This window comes from Megalopta genalis, chromosome 8, assembly GCF_051020955.1.
Source record: "Megalopta genalis isolate 19385.01 chromosome 8, iyMegGena1_principal, whole genome shotgun sequence".
Taxonomy (NCBI): Eukaryota; Metazoa; Arthropoda; class Insecta; order Hymenoptera; family Halictidae; genus Megalopta; species Megalopta genalis.
Window position 1 is genome coordinate 7,799,919 of NC_135020.1, and position 25,231 is coordinate 7,825,149.

Here is a 25,231-nt window from a genome sequence, read left to right on the forward strand (position 1 = left end):
TCCGCTACCTAATTCCACAGAAATGTCGTGGTACACGGGACCGCGCCGGGGCTCTACCGCATAAATCATCGCGCTTTGCTTGCCGAAGAAGTTACGTAGAACTGAACATTGTTCGCTAAGGCAGTGCAAGCTCCAGATTCAATTATATTGTTGAACTTCGCGAGCAGAGGGATCCTTATCCGTTCAAGACTTTCGGAAGATCTTGAAGAATTATGAGATAGATGCTCGGGTTAAAGTTTATTATTATTTATTAATGTTTCGTTACTGAAGTTCGGACGGTGTAAAATAAACTGTACGTTACCTGTGTCTCGCGGGTTGAGCCAGAAAGATAATGTCGCAACTTTCAACAAAAACAGGCGTAATACACTTTTTATCTACCAGCAGATTTCGTAATAGGTCCTTAAGGTCGGAGATCAACGGTAGGGCGTTCCTTAAAAATGTCCCAAGAGCTGCAACAATTTCTTCTATGAGGCAACAAATTTTCTGAGATTATCGTTATGTAACAACTTCTTCTGGAACTGTTATTTAGGAACAAATTATCGAGTATCTTTAATATGTCATTTTATTTGAGTGAAGCACATTCGAAATTAGAAATTGATTTGAATGGAATGCAATATAAAACTACTTTCCACGTACTATTCTTGAAATAGAAATAATAAAATATTTCCGATAATCGATTACTGAGCGATGAATCATGCTAACTCCGCATTCTATAATGGAACATGCCTTTTCCCCTACGTATTACCTTTCTTTTGTACCAAAGGGGGTTTCCCATGGATAAATGAATAAATAAATAATTAAATAAACAATTCTAAGCAACCGCAATATATGTATGTACAATATAGCACAAAAATAGAGATATTATTCTACAAATTACAAAATAATAGGTTAAATAGCATCATGTTGTTCATCCAAATAGAATCATATAGAACTGTTTTTCTAATATCTCTCTACCAGATATGTTGAGATATCTCCCATAATACTCTAATCACATTTCTTGTTCAGCGCGTAACTAAGCCAATAATAAACAAAGTCTGGAATCAAAAAAATATTGAGAGAGGCTACGTGGGCGGGCGACCAAATCCCCTTGCCCCTTGAATCATTTAGTGTATTCGTAGTGTTTTAATTTTTCGTTAAAGTAGGCGTATGAAAGATACCATACGATACAACATAAATATAAAAAATATGTGTATAGTACAGCACATTTACCGAATAATGCAATGAAAAGTTAATCAAGATGCTAATTAGTAATTAGTAATTACTAACAATCGTCTGTTCATCAGAAGAATCTAAAGCTAATGCTTTAGGAATAGGTCAACGCACTTGCATCTTGTAATTGTTGCGTCTGTTTCATTTTGTCTCGATTGTTCTACGCCTCCTGACTCCCGTCGCGCGCCTCGCTCGCCCGTGGATTCGTAAATAATACACACACAAGCGCAGGAACACGCGTCTGATGTGCTCCTATAGCGACTACGGCGACCATGGGGGAACGAGACGTGACGGGAGTCAGGAGGCGTCGTTTGTTTTTAATCGGCCGGACTCGAGTCCCTCGTTTCGTGGAAATTCCGTGTTGCGTGCCCTTAGGGCTAATAGAAAGGCCAATAATCTGTTAATAAGGAAAACGCATTTACCCTATTTCTGCGAGGGCGTTAACATGGTTGGGTTGGTGGGAATCGGTCCTAGACATTTCTCAGCAGACTTCTTCTGAGCAACGGATAAGATAACAGTAAGCGGATTGTTTCATCATTGTTAATATTTATAAACACTATCTCGGACGGAGATACCTGCGGTAGAAAAATAGACGACAACTAAATCCTTTGCAAAGTGAACAAACCATAAAGTCGATTTTCTCGAAAACGGAGCCCTCGATAAAAAAATATTATACCAAATTTATTTCTTACTTTTTCACGTAAAATCATTCTCTGCTGTGTTTATACTACGAATTTCGGCCCGCTCTGTATATTTTGATTTCGTTATCAACACTAGATTTACCGAGCACAAAAAACAGCTGTTTTATATTAGCTTATAAAAGTAAGAATAAGGCATTTATTCTGATTTTTAAAAAGTGTTATTGTAACATTTGCCGAAAGTAATATATAAATTGAATAAATAACTCATAAATGTATCTTCCTTAAATCTAGTGTTAAATTATACATATATTCTGTAAAAGTGTTGAATGTAAATATGAAGAAAATCAAACATATACAGTATAATTACAGTAACATACACACTTTCCAAAGAGATTGCAACAGCTAACTGTATAATATATTTCGTTCAGATTCTAATTTCTAAGGCAAAGATTGCCATCGCTGACTCGATCGATGATTGCATGCAACTGTCCTCGCACCAACCTGCTGCAACACTTCGAGAAACCAGTGAAAAAAAGAAAGAGCGCGCCGCGTTGTATGGATGCAAGGACTCGTCGAGGATGGGAGAAGTTGAATTGCCGAGCGTTTCGAGAAACCGAAGTGCTCTTCGGTGATGGAGATGAGAAAGGCGGCTGCGTGGATCGCATGCAAACTCAGCTTGCCGTGTCCCGGCCCGACCCGGCCCGACCCGGTCCGACCCGAGCTTGCGAATGCGATTTACTTCCGCGGACGAAAGTAGGCGACTGTTGGAAAATGAATTAAGTTTTTCCAGCGTGTTAGGCGCCTCGTCTTCCGTAGCATGTCGACGCTTAGATAAAAGTCAGCCAAACCGAAGCCAGCGAGACCGTGATAATTGCCGCGAGCGATAAGTTGTCAGAGGAGAATCGGCTCGCGCAAAAATATTGAAACGAAAAGCGGACTGAACCGGGTCAACTATCCGGGACGTTCGATATTCGATTGCTGGCCCCGGCGAATGCAAATGCGCCGCTGCACGGTGGATTGGTAACCCGTTTTTTTTTCTGGTCAAAATGATTTTAACCTTATTTCAAGGTTTAAAGTTATGGTGTAATAGGTCGTTGAATTTGGCTCGGTATCATTTGCAGTATTGTGAAGTCAAATTTTACGTCAAATACGTACAAATTTTGTTTTGAAACTTTTCAAATTGAAATTTGTAAGAAAGCATACATTGGTGCACTTTTGTTGGAAACAGAAATTATTCGATTTTATTCTATCTGTTATATTCTATTCTAAAAAATTGTCATAAATTATTCTATTTATTTAAAATTATTCGATTAATAATGCGAATAATTGTTGACTGCTTTTGTTTTTACGTATTTTGTAAGAACATATTCGTAGGAATAAATGATAAAATTGTTGACGCCTTCTTCTGCACCTGTAGAAAGATTATTTAGTTACGCAACAATGTTCGAACTATCAAAAAATAACAAAGAATAATTTTTGAAAGATATAAATTGAGAAACTATCAAAAACAACACTATATATTCTACCATTTTTAGTAAAATCGATTATTTTAAGTACGAATTCCTGTACAAATAAATTCTTATTCGAGTAAAATCATGTTCGGATAAATTTTTATCTAGTTACATTCTATTGCACATTTATTGGATAGTATCGAATAAAATCTTATTCGTTAGTCTCTATTTCTTATTCGTCATTCGAGTATTTTGCCAAACTCTGCTTCTAGCCTCGAAGCATCGAACTAAAGTAATTAAACGACAGACTACGGTCACCAGAAAAAGAACCATAAATCACGAGACAAATATTCGTTGTTGTCTACAGAAGAACTTTCGCGTTTGCAAGAAAGTTGACGAGATAGGGCACAGAGCTTGGGAGTGGATCGCTGGGGACCTAGATCACACTTCCTGGTACAGAATTCAACGGAGAAGATTGTGAACCACAGATATGAACCCGCCTCATGGATCGTTCTCTCTCTCTCTCTCTCTCTCTTCCCCCTCCTGCTCTGTCTTTCTTTCGCTGTATACCAGTTTTTTCTGAATGAGAATATCGTCCAGAGACTACAGAGCTGGCATTCATTTGCTGCACTAGTCGGATTTACCTTCATTACCAGGACACGTCACTCGACTGACGCGCTCTGCGGCTGGAAAGATTTAATTACTGAAGTGGCCCGCGAATTTCGTGTCCCTTGCTACTATGTACTGCTCGACGGTTCCGCGAGTTTATTTATTTATTTCATTCAGTCTCGTTTTGATCTCGCACGTGAATTTGACTGGAGAGCGTTCGCGCCTTTTCGCGCGACACCGAATTTTTCGAGTTGCCCTGGGAATAGAGGAATATGTATACAGTAGTAAAAGTGTGCTCATCTCGAGTCTAATCCTAAAAATTGTAACAATTTCTTATATTTTCTTCGAGAAAAATGTAGTCGATCTAAATAAAAACTATTAGATTTTTCGATAATAGAAATTTCTGTTACAGATAGATTCAGAAAGTAGATGGCAAGCGATAGCGACATTTCTGTCCAAATTAGAAGTTGTATTTTTGAAACTCTCTCTCTCTCTCTCTCTCTCTACTCTACTCTCTCTCTCTCTCTCTCTCTACTCTACTCTCTCTCTACTCTACTCTCTCTCTCTCTCTCTCTCTCTCTCTCTCTCTCTCTACTCTACTCTCTCTCTCTCTCTCTACTCTACTCTCTCTCTACTCTACTCTCTCTCTCTCTCTCTCTCTCTCTACTCTACTCTCTCTCTCTCTCTCTCTCTACTCTACTCTCTCTCTACTCTACTCTCTCTCTCTCTCTCTACTCTTTCTCTCTCTCTCTCTCTCTCTATCGTCCTAAATAATTTCAACTTTCTTAACTAAACCGAAGTTTATTCTAAATATAATCGGTAGTCCACGGATCTTTATGTATTTAAGCCATATGTACATTTTTCTCCCTTCTTTCGTATTCAATTAAAGGATTAAATTATCATAGACATCTCTAGGCCATTAGCGATATGTTCTATTGGCTGTTCGTCGAAAGGGATTGTACAGGTGTTCAGTTTTTAATGAAATTGAAGCGATTCTCAACATTCTTGATATTATAGAAGGATTCCTTTAATAAGTGGAGTGATTTCTTGATTAAAATGTAAGAAGACGTATAAAATCACAAGGTCTAAAGGTCTAATAGCATATTCATTTTCTTTTTACGGTAAGGAATTTTTTTAGTTGGCCAAAACATTTAACTTTAATTTCACTTTTCGTAGAATGACATATGAAGATGTTTGTGTAAAAATCCGCATCATATTTAAAATATAATTTCGATTTAGTTCAGAAAATTGAAACTTATTGTTAAACTTTTGTGGACGAAGATTTTGCTGAGTAATAAAAACATCTTTCACCGATAATTAGATTATGTATCAATAATGGAAAAAATAAGTAATATATCTTGACCTACTGTCATTTACAACGTTGCAATCTTTAGAATAAAATGTACAATCCTGATATCGTGAGTATGTCGACATTCGTCCCCAAAGGGTTAATAAGTAACACTTAATGAAATGCTTTGACAATAAAACTGGAAAAAGTACGGGAAAAAATGGAGTCAATCGATTTAATCTGACGACTGGACTGCAGATCTTCATGGAAAATAAAAAGTCGCCTACATCGACTGTACGAAATAACAATTAAACAAAGACATATATCTCTGTTCAATATTTTCAACGCATTAGAAATATTGTGTCGCGATTTTTAAATTCTTGCAATATCTCCACCGTTCTGTATTTCACTCACCCATTCTTACCATAAAAGCATAAAACCCGCAGTCTACTAATGACTCATGTGTAACACGAATATTATTATATCGTACGACGAATCGCACCGCATTACGACAAAAATGTGCGAGGAATGCACGCGAACAAGAGGAAAGAGGGCGTGGAAGCAACGAAAACGGGGCCGGTTTGTCCATTTTTCCAGGCGCAGTTTGTTTTCGTAGCAGCAAGTAGGTCGTATTAAGCACCGAAATAAATCGTACATGCCCGCCTCTGTGCAACGTTAAACAGACCAATAGCCTGAGCCACTCTCAGCCGGCGCAAAGCGGCTTTCTCGGTGTTACTCAAAGTAGATAAGAGCATTTCAGCGCGGTGCTGGAATTCAACTTTCTGCGATGCATCGGGAAGCACGGTCGTGCCATTGGCGGAATTTGCTACTTCGCAGACTTTACGCTAAATGACGTAATCTCCTTACCGTAATTAATTAGACAATTATATTAAGTTAGAGCACAAGGAGTCCGATGGGCCACCGGGCAGGAAAAGCTTCGTCCATTTCAATGATATTCTTGCGACAAAGTACTTCCGCGAGATTCCTCCGATGCACTCTTTCAAGTTAAAACGAGTCCACGCCTTTTATTCGTCGACCTTGTACCTTCCGTGTAAATGCTAAATGTTTATGCAAATTTACGTATTTACCGCTCGCAGTGTAGGAAAAGTAAAAATTACAAAGCGAAATACTGTACTTTGTGCTAATAATTTAACCGTTTCACTCGCAGAGTTGGGCATTATTCGAATAACATTTCGACAGGAAATTTATTCGAGACATGTTCCGAATAAATTCTTCGAATACAATTTTATTCGAGGTACATTCCGAATAAGTTCTTCGAATATAATTTTATTCAAGAAATAATTCGAATAAATTCTTCGAATGCAGTTTTATTGATATATGAATGTTACTTGAAACCGAAATAAAAATTGCCTCATTCTACTAGAGAAATTATTAAAGATAATTAAGTTTAAGCAGTGCAGATATGAAGGAAACAAAACGAAGAGAAAAGAAAACAAAATGATATACAAAAGAATGAGTCTTTATAGGAATTTAGATTATATTTTATATTTTAAGATTTATGGAAACACATGATTATTTTTTATGTAAAACAAATGATTCATTGAGACAGATATTTTGCAAAAAATATAGCTCAAAATACAGAAATAACAAAAACGAAATAAACAGGTTAAAATCGAATTAGTTACGTTACATCGATGCGTGCTCAAAATATTATCCTTCAAATTCGATACGCTTGTTTTGTATATATATAAATCGTTTTATTCAAACGATTGGACGGAAACGTATAATTAGGTATTTTAAAAATGATCTAATAAGTGCTATAAATATGTGGACGGAGTGCCTTCGTAATATTATATCCGGTACTATGTTTTTTTCTGTCACGGACAAAATTATAATGGAACAAAGTAAAAATGTAATCGTGTCCGAATATTAAAGTTACTCGCCGTAAAAAGATTTTGCAGTTCTGACGAACAACTAATCGCAATGACTAACAATATATGTCTTGTAAAAAGCTAGTATTTGCAAGATATTGTGGCTGGTATAGCGGGATTCGAATGAACGAGAATCTTCCATGCACATGCTACCTGCGGAATATTCATCCGGACAGGTCAAGTAAAGAAACAATCAAGGAGAATCGTTTACTATTCGTAACGAGGAGCCGAGGAAGGAAGCAGAAATTACACGATGCGCTGGCCACGACAAAGCACGAACTATTTCGTGCAACCGTGGATGGAACTCGTGTACCTCCCCGAGACGAAATTTAAGCCGCTCCCTGCCACCGTCGAATATCGACAGAATATTTAACGATCCGGCTTAACTCGCGCCTGTGTGCCGGCCCGCTTCTGCATTTAAGTCACGCGCCTCCGGGCATCCGGTCATAGTTTCCTGCCGGTGTACATCTTAGCCGCGATTCCCGCCTATTTTTGGTATTTCGCTCGATAGTTGCCATGGTCGACGGGTTTTACAAGCTGTCCCGATCGATCGAACTAAGCTCGATCAGCATTGAATCATTACAAAAATCCTGCTCGATTCCAACACATCACACTAAATTATTTATCTAGCTTTGACGTTTGAGCAAAGTTTCATTTCTGCACGTGGTTTTACAAAATGTAGAATTACAGAAAAGCTTGCTTCGTCAAGTAAAAGTCGGTGAAATGGAAATGAGAAAGTTACTTCGTTAATTTGTACATTTTCTTGCATTTGGAAAATGTACACGTGTTTTAAATGCATAAAGATCTGCAGTCTAATTATAACTGCATATGGTTTAAAAATATAGTTGATCTGTCGAGATCTGCCGGAATCTCGAATATCTTTTTTTTTGTTGGCATACATTCCACATGTAAATAATTTTGTCTATAACTAAAGAAAAGTGCAAATAATAACAATGATTTATTTAAGACAAAGTCATTCATTCTAAGCAGAAAGGCAGGGATTACGATAATAATAATTTAGTTTACAATGATCCATATGCGACGCAGTACATTGTAAAACTCAGTGCGAATTTATTGTAGCACTACAACTCGGTAATTGTTCCATTATTCAAACACCAATGTCTGCCTAATTAGTTCGATCACCAAATTACTGCCTAATTACTTCACGGTAATTGTATGAGGAATTGTATTATACTCCAAATACAGCTAAACATATTACTAACCTGTTACTATCTACTAATAAGAACGAGTTACACATTCAAAGAGGTCGAAATCTAAATCATTCGATTACCATGATCACGACCCCTGACATATGTGACGTTAACGATTTCTTAGTTTACATAAAAATACATAAATTGGTTTGATCACGCGTTGTTTTTCAAAGGCCTAATATATACAGGGTTGGCCATCTGTTGGTATTTGTTTTTACATTACTATTAAAAAAGCCGTTCAATATTTTCCAAAGTTTCTTGCTTTGTTAAAAAACCTACCGATTAATTATAAGAAATAATTTCATTGAAACGTGGTTGCCACGACTGGTTCGGCAGTAGCCTATTGTGCCGATCCAATTTTTCAACACATTTTCGACTGTTTGTGTCTTTATTTCGTGAATAGCCTATGGATATTTTTTTTCGGATTGTCAGAGTAAATCCAAAAGAATTGTTTGACGGTTAGTGTGACAGCTCTTGCACCGTTAAAATTACTTTTCAATAAATTAAAATTAAATTAAATTACTCTCTTTTCGCTCTTTTCGATAAAGTATTAAACTTTGAAAAATATTACACAGTTTTTTCTTCATTGAAGTTTTAAAAAGAAATCAACAGATGGTGGAACGTATATCTAGAGAGGCCGCGACTTCGTTTTGCTAAATTGTATTAATATCTCGTAAAAGTGGTACGTTGCGTTTAATAAATTATTTTAGCAACGAAGACGGCTAACGGAAGAAACGATGATCGCGAACGCGATGAAGTGCAATGCCCTGCACGCATGCTGGCGTACTCGAAGACTTAAGATTTCTGTACGCCCCAAAAGGTCGCGCGGATCGCCCTCGTTTCGAAGCTAATTGTTCCCGGCAGAAATTCACGGACTGCCGACTTCTCCTAATCTGGAGATTCGGGTCGCAGGCGAAGGGCCGAGCGTGCTTCTCCCGGTTCCGGTGAAATCCTGGGAGAAAGACACAGAGAGAAAGAGAGAGAGAGAGGGAGGGAGAGAGAGAGAGCGGGAAAGAGAGCGAGGTGAGAGAGAGAGAGAGGGAAAGAGAGAGAGAGAGAGAGAGAGAGAGAGAGAGAGGCAAACAGAAAGAAACAGAGAGAAGTAGGAAGAGAGAAACAGATAGAAAAACAGGGAGAGGGAGAGAGAAACAAAGAGAGGCAGAGAGCGGACCGCAGGAAAAAAAGAATTGGCGAACGTTGCTCGCGCGCGATATGGGTCGATGGTATCCATCTTCGGGTAGATTCGGTGAAATGCCTTCCGTGTTCCATACCATAGAAACCAACGTGATAGGAATTTATGGAACTGCGGGAAGAATTAATGAGCATCGCCATTCGGAGACGACGCGATCGAGGGAAGAGCATAAATGAGTAGCAAACACATTGGTTTCCGGGTAATCGAATATAAGCTGGACAACTAACATCCACGTTTGAAAATCCTGGGAATTCGAATCGCCTTTTAAGTCTGAGTCAAGCAGCGTCATTTATAGACGCTTGGATATATGTATGCAAACATAAATCTTCTATCGAGGCTCATTATATCGTACCAAGTGCTGCTGTCCTTAGATGAAATGTTTTATTTATTAATTTGCCACATTTCGAGATATTTGAAAATATTTGGAACATCGTGCGCCTTTTATCTTTTGAGCGAAGCTAGAATATTCTGTATAGGCTGGGCCGGAATTCGTGGTGCAAACGAGCAGGCGGTGATCACACGTGAAAAAATAAGAAAAAAAATTTGGCACAGCTTTTTTTATCCACAGGACTCTGTTTTCGAGAAAATCGACTTTAAATTTTGATTATCTTTGTATAGGTTTTAATTGTCGTTTTTTATTCTCATGCAGTTGCCTCCGTCCCATACAATAAAACTAATTAATGATTAATTAAACAGTTATTAATAAATAATTAAACAATTATTAATAATCAATTAAACAATTAATAATGATTAATTAAATTATTAATGACGCTGAAACTAGAGCCCTAGTAATATTTAGTTTGTGCGAATACAATATGCATGTACATTACAATAAATATTAAGAAAAGATGTACATTTCTATTCAGCTCGTGTTTAATGCAACTTACCGAGAAAATGTGTATTTTGCATAAAGATCTGCCGTCCAGTTATGAATGTTCGGCCAACCGTTTAGATAATGTCTGTTTGAAAAACGTGTTCCATCAAGCTCCCGAGTAAGACTCATCATTGTTTCGATTATATGAGAATGAAAGCGGCAGAGAAACGCTGAAACGCGAGAGAATACTGGATGCATTCGTCCCGCTCGACTTTCGCGGAATCGCGCGGAAGATGACCGAAAAAAGTGCCGCGATTAAGGTCGATTCCGGTCGCGCGGTTTCAATAAACGAGACCTTGTGACGGTTGAGTTTTTTAACGCACCCTAGAAACCAGGCCGCTTAATCGGAATGACCCGTATTCCCATGTGCTTTTCTTCTCCGTTTCTGCCAGCGTTTTCCTTCGCCTCACCGTCCCGTTCGTTCCTGTCCCACGAAGCAAAAGTTTTTATTGAAGTCCCTTGCCAGCGCGCGGCTTGTACCTTTGCCGCGCGCAAATAGCGCCGATATGAGTCGGCGCTTGGGACGAGAACGCAAAGTAACTCTTTGCGTCTTCAAAGCGACGTGTCTCGGCTCCGGATGCGGAGGCTGGATGCCATTGGTTGATCAACGAACGCTCTGATTGATCGCGACTTCCGAACCATTTCCGTTTGCGATGCAGTGGACCTCCGTTCATGTGAACTTCGCTTACAGTCGCGGATAAATACGTACAGTGGGGGACAAATGTGTACGTGGACACCGTTTAAAACGGTATAACTCTTTTCAAACTGGACTAAATGATTTGAATTGTATGGTTACAGAGACTAGTATGCTGTGCGGCGACTAGAATTCATGTTTTTTAATTTCGTTATTACTTGGTACGACAAAATAAGATATAAAAGAAATAACGTTTTCCTACTTTTTTTTATCTGGGCATATAACAAAAATTTAAATAATACGTTTTGAACATCTCGGCAACTTATGCGGCATACTGAAAATTTGATTGAAATCGAGGTAATATTTTAAAAATTGTAACAAACGAGTTGAATTTTTGTTAGATAACAAAATAACAATTGGGTGGAATGGCAAAATTAAATTTGTTAAATCACGAAATTATTATGTAACTAAATAGTATAGATATTAACACTTTATCTAGATGAAGCCTGTTAATAGAATTTTCAATTATTGTACTATACTAAAAGGAATTTAAACAATGTTTTTTTCACATGATCATCCCAAATGATATTATTAGATAATATAACTAAGGGGGCGAGTCGTGTTGTGTGATGCACGATTGAAATAGTTGCTGCCAATTAACAATTTATTAAGCAGTTTTGAATTATAAATTATGGACTTTCGAAAATTATAAAGCCGTTGCCTGATTAAACTTCCTTTCTGTATTATTTCGTTCTACACAACTTATATTCTATTTGCATTAAAGCAGTCTTAATTTTTAAAGTAGAAAAAGATATTAAAATTGAAAGTTCCTTAACACAAGATAAGAGTAAAATTATAATAAATAATTATAATTATAATAATATGATAATTATAATAAAGAGTTAAAATTATAACGAAAGTTTGAAAGGACATTTACGAAAGGGATGTCCTATTTATAACGATTCGTTATGCGTCCCTTCTATAAATTCAACAAGTAAATTAAGAACTCGATCAATAGTTAGAATAATATTATCAAAACGATAATGAATTTTCAATTTTATTGCATGCTATTAAATACAAATCGGCTGATACGTGTGATCATGATCAACCAATTCTACTTCCTATAAACGCTAGAACATTGAAGTATAGAAAATAGCAGTCACATAAAAATGATAAAATTCATTAAAATCACTATTTTCAATATAATGTGCATTTTAAATTTACACCGCTTTCGCGCGCTTTCGATGTATATGTATACCGCTCTATATTGTCTTTCTTTACTTACGTTCGCTTGAGCCTTTAATAATAAAATAATCGGTACTAGCGACAAAACGATAATTCAAAACCCATGATATCCATTGTGGCTGCTGCAATTTATTTCAAACTGTTTATACAACTGATTCATACGTTTATACACGTATGGTGCAAATTAATACTGCAATAATTCTCGTTGCTGGCAGATATAATGTGCGTTTGGCTAGCGATAAAGAATATTAATGCTCCCTGTGGAATCTAGATACATATACGTTGAGTTTATTCAATTCGCCTACATGTTTAATTAGAATCACATACAGCTAATAAGATATTCAGTTTAGCACCCGCCGCCTACAAACACAGCAGTAGCCTTTTGGTCCTTCGAACGCGGAGCTACTTGTAATATTCATTTCGCTATGCATTATAATTTTACCGACCTATTAAATGCATGCGAACCGCAGAGGAATTGCATACGACGGCATATCCTTGTATTGATGTCACGTATTTTGAAATAAACTGCACGGAGAGCATAGATGCCCAAACATGGTCACGAATCGCCGACCAATTGGTTGCGCTGATTTTCCCAGCATGCAAATGGCAAAAAATACAAATTGATCTTACCTTTTTGACAAAATACCAACATATAAAAATGGATAGCCCAATCTCGTCTACGGTACTAGAAATTCGGTGGCAGAAAAGAGTACTCGACACCTGGAAAATCGCATTTCTCGTCACATTAACACGTTGACTGCCGCGTCACCCGTATTCGGGTGACAGCAAAAGTTCTCATCAGGCCACGTCACCCGTAATTCGGGTGACGCTGATTTGACTACTTACAAAGGATTTCCGAAAATATTTGGACAAATATTTTACAGAAGGTAATGAAACTATTGAATTCTTATAAAAATGGTTTATTAAAAAAATGATTCGCAGTGTATAACATTAAAACATTCTCTGCAAAGTTGAGGTTGATCAGGACAGCTTGGACAAAAAGTTGTTTGTTTCTTCAGATATGCTCGTGCCTCTGATCGGTCCATTTCGTATCTTTTATTTGAACTGTAGCTTCCTCAGTATCATCAACATTTCTTTCTTCTTCCATGACCAATTCTCTCGTAAAATCTCATCAATAGTATCTTCATAACATTCATTATCACTAAGATTGTATTTATCAGTATCCGAATCAGAATCCGACGATGTAATTCTATTTATGCTTCTCCTTCCGGGCAATCTGATCTCTTTTCATTATTGAAAAAAATGAGGGCAGAGATTTTAAGTTATACCATTCGGTACTCGGCAAAGATTCCAACTGTTCATGCAGGAACAGAAACAGACATGAATTAACAGCGCACGCTTCCTATAGCGGCACGGGTGGCCTGTAGGAGATTTTGTTGTAAATACGCGTGGCAGTCAACGTGTTAAACACTGTCGCACGATTAAAAATATAAACAAACTTTCGAGTATATCACAATATTCCGAGATTTCGAACGAACCCTGTCGCCATCTGTCAAGGAAAATCGGATCGAGTGGAATTTCCCAACGTGGATTACGTTTTCCAGCTGTCACTGGAAACTTTTCCTCGCTCGCTATACGAGTGCAGATGTCGCCACTTTTCGAGTCACTGCTGCCACCTATTGAAAATCGGCAGAGTTCTGCAACAACGCCGGGAATCAATTCAAGTTACGCGCGTTTTCGCGTTTGACAAGTGTTGTGCCGTGTTGCTTCTGTGCGTTCCGGTGTGTCGGAAAACCTCTCATTAAAAATGGGTGTCACCGTGTAAGTAATGTTACAAACGATAATACTTTTTATATTCATCGATATTTAATATTTGCCGACGAGTTAACGATCATTTTTATGTACTACACGCGGCCCACGTATTTCTCGATAGTTAGAGGTTATGTTGCGAGATTGCCACATGTTACAATGGAAAGAACATTCTAGAACGTTTTTATACTTTCGTTTCGACGCTTAGTGTACAATCCGATTGTTTTCCGTGACCGTATCCTCTTAAATTCAACGAGAACGAACTTCGGTTTCCGACCGGCATTTTGTGCATCCCTAGGTTGCAACAGTACCCGATGATCGAGAACAGAACCGGCCCGCAGACGATAGAATTCCTGACGAAAAGAGTGGTCGCCCTGGGAGCCGTGCAAACCGGTCAATTTCTGGTGGATTGCGAGACGTACGTGTCCGTGCCGCAGCTCGGTGAGTGATTTTTAAATTTTCAAATTGAATATTCAGAATGCTGCGTTCTGTGTGCCGCGTAGTACGCCCTCTCGAGCACAGATGGCCGCCATTGTACGTCCAGGAAGGAAACTCGACGGAAACGGGGAAAATTCTTCCGTCGTTCGTACGACGACGATATTCATATTATTTTAGGATCGATATACTTCTCTCTCTTCTTTTTTTCGTTTTTAAATCATTGAAATTTATTGAATATTTAAATCCGCCCAAGTCGCTCGTGTCGATTGGAATACTATACGCGAAGAGGTGTCAGGTGATGGCGAATAAGAAAACCGTGTGTTGTTTGACGATTATATCTGCTTTCTTTTGGCATTTACGTAGGTGTATATAGATCACTATACAAACACGCAATAGTTTGGTTCCGCCGAAGGTCGTTTAGCGATCGTGTGTTCGGTATGTTCGTTCATTACTTCTAGAGAGGTACAAACGCAGACGCTAATCAAGTTTACGACTTAAGTACATACTTTTAAACGCGTAACACAAATACACGGCGCGTCCGTTGGACCGGAAGTACACGCCCCGCTTCAAAATACGAATCTCGCGCCACCGTTTAGGCAGGATTGTTTTGTTTGTGCTATTCGTATATCTGCTCGATCGACTTTCATTCGACGGTTTTGACAAAACATCTCATCGGCCTCGTCTACTTTCCATAGTGATAAACAGCTAAGCAACTCGAGTTCTCTTTCGATGATCGATAGTACGTATGGTAGATCGGCGTAGCTAGATTGAATGCGATCGAAGGGAATCTTTAACGTCCGTATACAGGTGACAAGGAGAAGCGTAATTTCAATTCGAGAATCACGTATATTCTCGTAAAAGTCATTCTTCGGTGTTATGCCTTTACTATCGCAGAGAATTCACGTACGATCGGAGATAACGGTACATTTCGAACGATGGTCATTCGGAAGAACGCTCGACTGCCAATTACCGCTGGCAGACCATGTTCGTTTCGTACGAATTATGGTCGAAGCGTTTCTCTAATAATCGTTTAAATGAATACATTCGGTATCTTACATAATTTACTTTATCAACGAAATTTTGAAAAGACATTTACAATGATATCAACAGTTTATACAACACTCGCTTTCGTATACATCGCCAATTCGAACAATTTGATTCCCCGTCGATCCAATTGGTTCATCTAATTCCTGCCAGCGGCGAGTCAACCACCGCGTTCTCGTTTGAATTTTCGCGCGTCATCGATCGGGTTTATCGACGGCGCACAAAAATTTCGACCGGTTTTACTTTGTAAAGGTATAAACAAACTACATCTAAGCGTCATTACAAAAATATTAAATCTAGCAAGCGAAGCTAGGCGCACCCGTTCAGGCTAGGTCATATATATGTATATATGTATATATATATATATATTTTAATATAGTAGTACTATTGTAACCTTAACGTACGCAGCTTTTGGAAAATACGATCTCGGAATTATTCTCTTCTCATTTAGCGTAACTACAATTTGAACATCCCTCTTCGGTGACGGCCAGCGCTTCCTTCGAGTGTCCCATTATTGTCGATAACTTGTAAATAGCTCGCGTTAATTTATTGTCGACAAATAGAAGACATATTTATATATTTATATGTATATGTATATATATATTTATATATACGTATATAGCCTACTCGACAGGCCGTGGCGATTGAAATGCCCGGATACGTTAGCATTTTCTCAGTACAATTATCAAACCAGTTTGTTGTACCAAATTTTTTCTTTAAATAATTCTTCTCATTTTTAATATCGAGTTTCTATACCGTTCCGTACGGATTCGGTGTCGGATATTTCGGCGACGTCTATTTCCCTCGGGAAGATAAATCCGAATACACACACTTAAAAGCGACTTTCCATCACCCTTATCTCGGTACATATATACAGACGTTCGTTCATACATGGTATACAGGATAATACAAACACAGAGTGATGATGCGGGCCACGGAATACTTTTTTCAACTATCTCGGAAAGAAAATTCTGACACTCGGTGAACTTTCGGTAAACATTTGGAACATTCAATTTATAATTGATAACAAACTATCGATTGTTAAATATCTGAAAAAAAATTCGTTCGTTGCACACGTTTTTCCATTACCTTCAATACAATAAATTCTATCGATAATAAATATTCGACTTTAGTTCTACGACTTCCTTAATTAATCTTCCAACTATTGTCTCTATTCGATACTGAACCAACCGAGATCTAAAAGTGAGTAATGTGTACGTTACTTTGTAGGAATAACAACAAGATTGAATTTATTGTAGACTTTTCGTACACTTTGATCGCAATGTATGCTTGAATTTATTCAATTATTTCCTGTGAAATTGTTTTTATAATTAGAACAATTTTAAAAGAAAAAAGATATGAAAAGGTTCATTTTGACACGGCGAGTTTAATGTTAACAATCTCTACCGAAAATACGAACGAATCTTTATGGAAGATAATCGCGACAAATGTTGTAGCTTTGAAATTAATTTAAATAATCTCCAACAAACTTGCTTGTTAAAGAACATAAAGTAATAATAATTTACAGACCTTACTTTGTTACAATCAATAAGGACTTTCCTCGACTATTTTCACTCGTCCAAATATATGGACCGCTTGGTTTAGTGTACAACGAACTGAAAATATCCTCGATACCGAGCAAAACAAGAAACTCACCACGGCCTGCATCAAACGACTCCTCGATCAGTCGCGCAACTACGCGTGCAGCAATTAGAATCATCGTGTCTGACTTTCGACTCGTCTAACCTGCTACGTCTATGATTACAATAAAATCTTCAATTCACGAGAGTGCACAGTGCAGATTTTTTTCTTGTTACTTCACTGCTTGTCTTAAGCTACTTAGTTGAGAAAGAAGGATGCCGTCCGATATTAGTTAGGGGGTTTAGTGGGGGTAAGTTTGTTCCGCTAAGTAGAATAGAAGAGGCGCTAGAAATTTCTCGGGAAGAATACTATGTACGTACGCTTTCGTTTCGGCACGGCTAAAGAGAAACGAGAGATAGTTGTGTTACGATGGTCGAAGAATGTTTTTCTTTTCTGTACAATTGTATATACATACGTATATACATGTATATATAGAGAACCGAGGAGTACATTTTTTCTTTTAGTTTTCCCTTTTCGTATCGCTTTCTTATTCTACGTGCACTCGTTTCACGAGCATTGCACCTGCGCTAATTTAATATAATCGTAAAATTTAATCTTCCTTCTCCCACATTCTTTCCCCTCTAATTCTCCCTATCTCTTCCCCCTTCTCGCGTTCAATACTGCGTCCAAGCCCTTGAGCATTATAAGATTCATTTAGGTAGATATGAGATTCGAAGGTGCCGCTCTTTTTTGCGTTTCGTAAGACAGCGAGGAAGCTTAACGACTATCGGGAGATATGTTTTACGGGGAATTTCTCGCAGTCGGAGTGTATCTTTTTGTTCGCTTTTGTTTTTCGTTCGCTGTCGGTATTTAGAGGCTATCGGAAAGATGAAGAGAGTCGGATTCATTGATCACTGCCCACTAATTCTTGCCCCTCGGGGTTTAAGTACACGCTGCTGTAAACGTCGAAGAGCCGGCACTCTTCGTTAGAATATCGGATATGGCAGGGATATGACTCACGGGTGTAAACGATTACAGGTATCAGAAGAAGTCTTGCCGGTAGACTGCACGGAACAAAATATTATCGATCGCAGATCTGGGGTAGATCGCGGCGCGGGAGATCTAATGTGTTTTACTGATATGCTCAGATCAACGTCCCTGATCTTGGGCGGTGATTTCATTAGAGTCCGTAATATGGGCGAACGTGCCGCGATGAGAAAACAGAGTGGAGCTGTTTCTTCGTTTGCCACTCCATCGCGTCGCTACGAGAGAAACAAGCATAATCGGTGAAAAATATTTTCGTCCGTGAAGACTGGGCGCTCGATCACAGGTGCAGATCGCCGTCTCTGCAAACTCGACGCTTCTACAAACTATATAAAAATACAAAATACAAATGCCATTGTTTTTGTTGTTGTTGTTGTTGCTTGTTTTCGCACGGTCTCTGTACTCCCATAAGAGACCCGAGGTCCTCTCTCAAACTCGAGATTGGATGGTATCATTGCACGAATCGGTTTTACTCTAGACGAACGCATGTTTCGACGAAACTTGTAAAAAATCGCGCGATCGTCGCCGACAGCCTCTCCGAAATTCGCGAAGTGACGAAGTTGTACAGGATGTCTCTTTATGCAAACTGAATAGTTTCTGCATTTGTTACAAGTAATGGAAGCCACGTTGGAATTTATTGCTCTCTTGAACGATTTTAGCGGAATTAAAGTAATATATTTTCTATTCTTTGAATCTTTCTGCTTAGAAATTATTGTTCTGCAAAGCGCGTTAAGTTTAGTTGAATTTTCGTTTCTCTTTGACGTTAATTCGAAGATGACTTTACATTATTCAGAAATAATTTGTTCATTTTCGGCTTATCAAAGTCGATACAAAAATAAAAATATTCGAGTTCTTAAATAATCGATCTCTTTAGTATGTTATTTATAGAATGAATCAAAGCCGATTGAAGATAAAATGTCGTCAGTTACTCGTCTGAATGCAACTACTCGTTCCGTCGGAGAAAGAATGTTAAAATCAGGGAGAAAACGAGATCACAATTTTCTTCTTTCCAAGAACACTATCGCTGTACCTTTTACCTCTCGGTAAAGCATATCTCTTGAAACAACCTGTACATTTTTAAGTCCACGCAGAGAGATAATGCTTCGATCCGAGGCTGCCGTCGACTTTACAGAATTTCGATCTCCACGGTAAGCCGTTGTTTCCGAATTTCGGTCTCTACGAGTTTGGCAAATGGTTAATAAATTCTATTGTCGCACAGTTTATTTCACGCGCGCGGTGTGGTCGCGCGCTCATACACACATTCGTACAGTGAGCAACGAAAATATTCGAACGGCGGCGTACTCGACGGTTCATTGCACGCGTACAAATTTTTTATCCGGTTTACAATAATCTTAGAAGAACAACGGATCATACAACGGAACGCAAATTAGTGGAAGAACTTTAAATCACTCGTTACCTATTTTCCGTTTTCATTCCTAAAGATATGTCGGTCGAAATTGCACATTCTATTACCAATTATAATTATAATTATAATTACATAGGATCAACTAGACCGTAGATTTTATGCACTTATAGCAAAAATTGTTCGTTCGAATACAAAGTGAATTTAAAGAATTCACAAATATTTATTTAATTATTTAATCGATATATATATATATTAAATGTATATTATATATCCGTTAATTAATTATTTAATTATTGCATTTTCTTCTACAAATACACCGAATCATAAAATTATTCAGAACAAAAATGAGTATGCACATAGCCCTGTGTCTTGCAATTAATGTAAAAAAATTACAGAGATTTTATATTTCGCATAAAAATCCGCAGTCTATTGGTCATAATAACTTTCACCCATTCTTAGTACGTTCATCTTACTTATCCATTATTTAATATAGCTCCACGTTTCTGCAACCATCAGTCTAATACTTTCGCAGCTCACCACACGCACACAACGTACATTAGCAATCGATTTACGTAATAGTTACTTAGTATGAAAGATAGTACGCGTATGTATGTATATATATAATATATATATAATCGTATAGTATATCCGTAACGTCTACAGTTAATATTGTCATCATTAAGTCAATGGCCCCCCCGTCCCCCCGCGCTAAATCCTTAGAACGAGGTCCGAGTGTATAAACCTCAGCCCGCGTCGCAAAATATTCCATTCGAATTCTTCCGTTCTACGCTTTTGTGTCAGCCATAGAGTACCGCATAATTGTCCCGACGATCCTACATTGCACAGAACTGCGCCGCGGGATCGATGGAAAACTAACGCACCCGTCCCATTAACCGGTCGTTCTACACGGTCCGCGTTTCAATAGAAAATAGACGTATTCTCCGCTGGTAGCTGCTACTCGTTCCTACGCTAGAAAGTGCCATTATCATTCCATCGATTCACCGCGATCGCGCTAAATACGAGCTCCGGCCCGCGGCTGCGAGATAATCGACTGTTCGCCAGCCGATGTTCCCGTCCTCGACGGTCAGAGAAACTGAACTGTTAGAGAGGCGGTTCGACGGATCAGCCGTTACGCTTGAAAGAACGAGAGTACGAGGTTCTCATGGAAGAAGCAACGTTTTCCTCGAACACTGCAGCCCTCTCTACGAGTCTTCCCTCTCTCTCTCTCTCTCTCTCTCTCTCTCTCTCTCTCTCTCTCTTCTTCTCTTTCTCTCTATTCGCGTATTGTCCCGTGTCGAGATCCGAGCACGCGTTGTTCCGCGAACCTGCTGCATCGCAAAGCTGCACCGCAAAATTGCGCCGCAAAGCTGCATCGTCAGGTCGCATCGCGGACACTCCGAGAGAAACGTCGACGATCAACGACGGATCAGTCTATCGAGCCTATTTCTAAGTGTTTTACGACTAGCTACACGCTGTCCTCCCCTCGTTTTCGTGTATGTACAATGACGTGCCGGCGACACCGGCACGCCTAGAAGTTGTTTCGTGCTCTCTGAGAAGGCACGTTGCACGGAAGAGCGTTCGTTTTAGTCCCGACGAGAAGGGCCCTTTCGAGCGCGGATGTACACGGTGTACCCCTAACTGGTGACGCGAATAGATGATCATTTCAAGTCTTGTTTCTGGGAAAGTCTGGTTCGGAAACTTGTTTTATGGCGCTTCGAGAGATAGAGTGGCATGGTCGAACGTGAGAAATAAATGACTGGGATAACGAAGAATCTACCGCTTCACCGATTCATGATATTCGTTATTCACGTTATTTTGTCGTTCCGCGTGGGAAGTTAAGTATGCTAGTTTAAAATACGAAGATCGGAAAATTGCCATTGCAAGAAAACGAACGTAACTAGCTTGGGACAATAATCTCGTAGCAGCATCCGATAAGATAGAAAAGAATTTAGAAAACGAACAAGGTTTCGTATTTTCTTTGAAAAAAAAAGGAAAACAAACGTAATCTTGTAGTTCAATAGAATATAATGATCAGAACGATTAGAATAATTTTAGAACGATATATCCTCTTTGCCGATGTCACCCTATTCTGTCTAATAATCGGCGCGTCGAACAAGTTTTCGATTTCGATTTCCCAGAAAGAGAAAATGATATTCCGCGTTTCCGACGGTTCGCCGTTCACGGTTCTCATCGGTGTCATCACTTTCGGGACACCCTGCGTGTGTATACAGTCCGCAGGTGTTCGTTCCGACGGCCGACTCCCGGAAAATAACATGGCTGTACGCTAAATTCAATGTAATAACGCGTCTTGGTCAAAATACGCTGGCTCGACGTTCTCAAGGCAAATACGAAGACGATCGCTAATACAAAATCGCGTGGTTCAGTCGAGTATATGTACCTTTCTAAAAGGAGAGATCGTGGCCCGTCGACGGCTCGCGCGACGAGCACGTTATGAGCAGAGAAACTGGTCAGACAGAAAACGAACGTCGATCTTGTCGCTGCACGCTTACCAAGTTACCCTCTACCTAGACGCTAAATGGATATCAGAAATTGTACACTTTTGATTACGAGCCTTTAGAATGTCGCTTGGAATAATAATCCTGAAACTATACCAACCGATCAATTACCCGATCTTCGATCAACGATATATATATATATATATATATATATATCGATAACGGGTTGCCGTCGTCGAGTGCGGACTCGCCGATCGAACCGGTCCCCGGATCGATCTTCAAGGAACTTAGCAACCTAAAGTCACCGCTAATGAGATCTTCTCTCGGCAGAAATCAAGACTTCGTCCCCTCTTTCCCCGTTTCCTCTCTCGACGCAGCAAAGAAACGACAGCAGAATCGAGTGAATTCTAAAGGAGAGACATCTCGAGGAAACCCGTAACTACGCTATACTGGTCACGAGACACGACACACCGATTCGACAGAACCGAATATCGATCGCACGCATCGGAACACCGAGGTTACGGAGGACCGAGTCACCGATCAGGATCAACGTCCTCGTTAGCCGTGGCGGCATCGCGACGATCCGATCCCGGCCATCGATCCTGTCACCCGTCCTCGTGCATCACAAGTAACAAGTTTTATAATAAATGAACGCGACGGTGTCCTTGCCGAATGTCCGGCACTCTCTCTCGTAGTGCACCTGTCCCGGCTCGTACCTCCCACCCGGGGAATATTTGTCCAGCCTCGAGAGGCTCCTGTACAGTCTCAGATAGTCGTCTTCCAGTTGCTCCTCGCGATGAAGCTTTCGTCGCCGATTACCCTCTATCCTCTCCTCTTCCGTTCTGTCGTCCCGCCACGTTCTGTCGGCCGACAGGAAAGAGGGCGTGCCCCGATGATCCCGGATACCGTCGTCCAGCTCCAGGTCGGAGAGATCTTGGAGGCTCTTCGGATAGCCGCGCCGGGATTCCAGGGAGCCCGGCTGATCCCTGAAATTGATAGTCCTGCTCCGCCTGGGCAGGGTGGAGCTGTAGAACCTTTCGGCCCTGCCGTGACTAATGCCGTTCCTGGCGATCGGCTTCGAGCCGCTTAAGTCGCTTGGTCCGGCCGGCCAGGTGTCCAGATCCTGGTAGGCGTCCATTAACTCGCGCCGCCTCGGTCGCCTCGGTTGCGTCTCCGCGCTACGATCCACGTAATTCGCGTCGGCGCTTCTCGCTTGGGGGTACACGCTCTTCGGGTAGACGGATCTGTCGCGGTGATTCCTCTCCGGCAGAGCGTAGCGGTTGCGGCTCGCATCGCGCCCGTTTCCTCTGTCTTCCAGCTGATCCGGCAGCCGATAGTCGGTTCGGATCGCGTTGCCGTTGCTTCTGTGCGCCGCCGCCGCCACCGCCGCCTCCGGATTGCTACCCTCGTCGGTGGACCAGCGGCCCGTGAAGAAGCCGCGAGAGTGGATGAAGTTGCCCACGTTCCTGCCGATCCTGTTCGTCTTCTCGGCGAAGATGCTGCAGTAATCGGACAGCTTGCGACCGCTTCGGCCGGTCGTTTGATAGGAGCTCGCTGGCTGCGAGTCCCTGGCGGCCCTCCCATTGTACAGATCCCGCGGATCGTGTTGGTTGGGATAGGCTCCGCCCGGTAAGGGCTTGTTCGCCTTCTCCAAATTTGACAGGCCACCTGTCAACGAGGCCTTATACTACCGAGCCTGCGCGTAGTCCGGGTTCATCTCGTCCAGTTGTTTGCCTTTCGTTTCCGGGACGCAGCAGACGACGAAGCACAGCCCGCACACCGCCACCGCCGCGTAGAACCAGAAGGCGCCGTGCAGTCCCAGCGTCTGTAACGTGTTAGGACGTTTAGCTGGATTATTGTTAGCGGGACTGTAAAATCGAACGATGCTAGAATGGAATCTATGATAGTCGATCGGTCAACCGGGACACAGATACCTAAATAGATGTCACAGTCGGCTGACTTGTGCTCGCGGTATCTGCCATACGAACGTGGTTTTATGAGATGACTAGGTAAACGACCTGGTGCTTAATTGGGAATTACGAGGGGAACGTCCCAGCTGGTTATTTAGATAGTGTCCAGGAAGCTAGGAGGTTTCTGATGGAGATTATCGCGTTCGCTCGCTCGCTACCGACTCGTAGTTTCGTAAATTTCAGGCTGTTAGGATTTCGTTTGTAATCTGCTTGTTGTTTGAAAGTCAATATCGTACCCCCCATGCTACCGTGCTAAAATTCCACTAATTTGAGAGCGGCATTGTCCTTTGTTTACCTTTTGCGCGAACGGAAAAGATTACGCTGAAATAGTTTGATATGAATACTCCCGTGATATAGTACACGACGGAAATATAATCTGCGGAATTTTCAATTTACGAGGAAGCGTATCTCGAAGGTATCATGTAATTTCTTACTGATATTTGCCGTTCCGTTCGCACAAGTGATACGGTGAAACGAAATTATGTGTGGTATCATGTTTTTAATTTCTTACGAAAATTCAACATGCAGAAGAAAATATAATTACTCCATGCGATATACATAGTGCTAACGTTAAGTACCATCGTCGGTGTGACGCGTTTTGCAAAGCTAATTAGTAATGTTAGAAGTGATGTAATTATATTTTGCTGCATGTTTAATTTTTAAAATCAACTGAAATATTCGCAAATTTGTACATCTGCAATATCTTTACCACACAGTAACGATTCTTTAAACATACTGAATATGCATTACTATACTTGTTAACTCTCTATAATCTGAGTTTTTGATATGTCTGTTAAAAGATATATATATTCTATTCTATATAATTTTTCTCCAAAATTGTATATCGGTTCTACAAATCATGATTTTCAATTCTTACTTCGTACATTAGAGTAAATTCAATTTGTTTTTAAAATTATGAATTCGTTGTGAATTTATTATTAATTTATTATCAATTTATATATTAATTTATTATATATTGTGAATATATATATATATATATATATATATATATATATATATATTATATATATATAATAAATTCACAACGAATTCATAATTTTAAAAACAAATTGAATTTACTCTAATGTAGAACCGATATACAATTTTGGAGAAATTTAGAATTTATGTATATCAGAGTTGCGTATATTTTATTCGATTAACGAATACAATTTTACTCGTAGAATTTACAGGGTGATTCACGGAACTGTAACAAGCTATATCTTCGTTTTGGTTCGAGTTAGAAGAACATGTTAGAGGAGAAAGTATGGTCTTGAAGGGGTCATAATGTGAAATAAATAGTTTTCTCGTAGGTGAAT

At 39.7% G+C, this 25,231-nt stretch overlaps 2 protein-coding genes across 3 annotated transcripts in view; one reads left to right on the forward strand and one right to left on the reverse strand.

Annotated features, from left to right (window-relative positions):
- Positions 1–13,895: 13,895 nt before the first annotated feature.
- LOC143258734 (mediator of RNA polymerase II transcription subunit 20-like) overlaps positions 13,896–25,231 on the forward strand; it is a 252,598-nt gene continuing 241,262 nt past the window's right edge. The window contains exons 1-2 of the mRNA XM_076524338.1: positions 13,896–14,028; positions 14,315–14,457. Coding sequence (XP_076380453.1) covers positions 14,015–14,028; positions 14,315–14,457 — 157 coding nt within the window. The 5' untranslated portion in view covers positions 13,896–14,014. The remainder of the gene's footprint in view (positions 14,029–14,314; positions 14,458–25,231) is intronic.
- The window catches only part of LOC117218807 (facilitated trehalose transporter Tret1), a 228,861-nt gene continuing 218,405 nt past the window's right edge, over positions 14,776–25,231 (reverse strand). For both annotated transcript variants that reach the window (XM_033467452.2, XM_033467454.2), the window contains one exon: positions 14,776–23,770. In XM_033467452.2, coding sequence (XP_033323343.1) covers positions 23,633–23,770 — 138 coding nt within the window. In that variant the 3' untranslated portion in view covers positions 14,776–23,632. The remainder of the gene's footprint in view (positions 23,771–25,231) is intronic.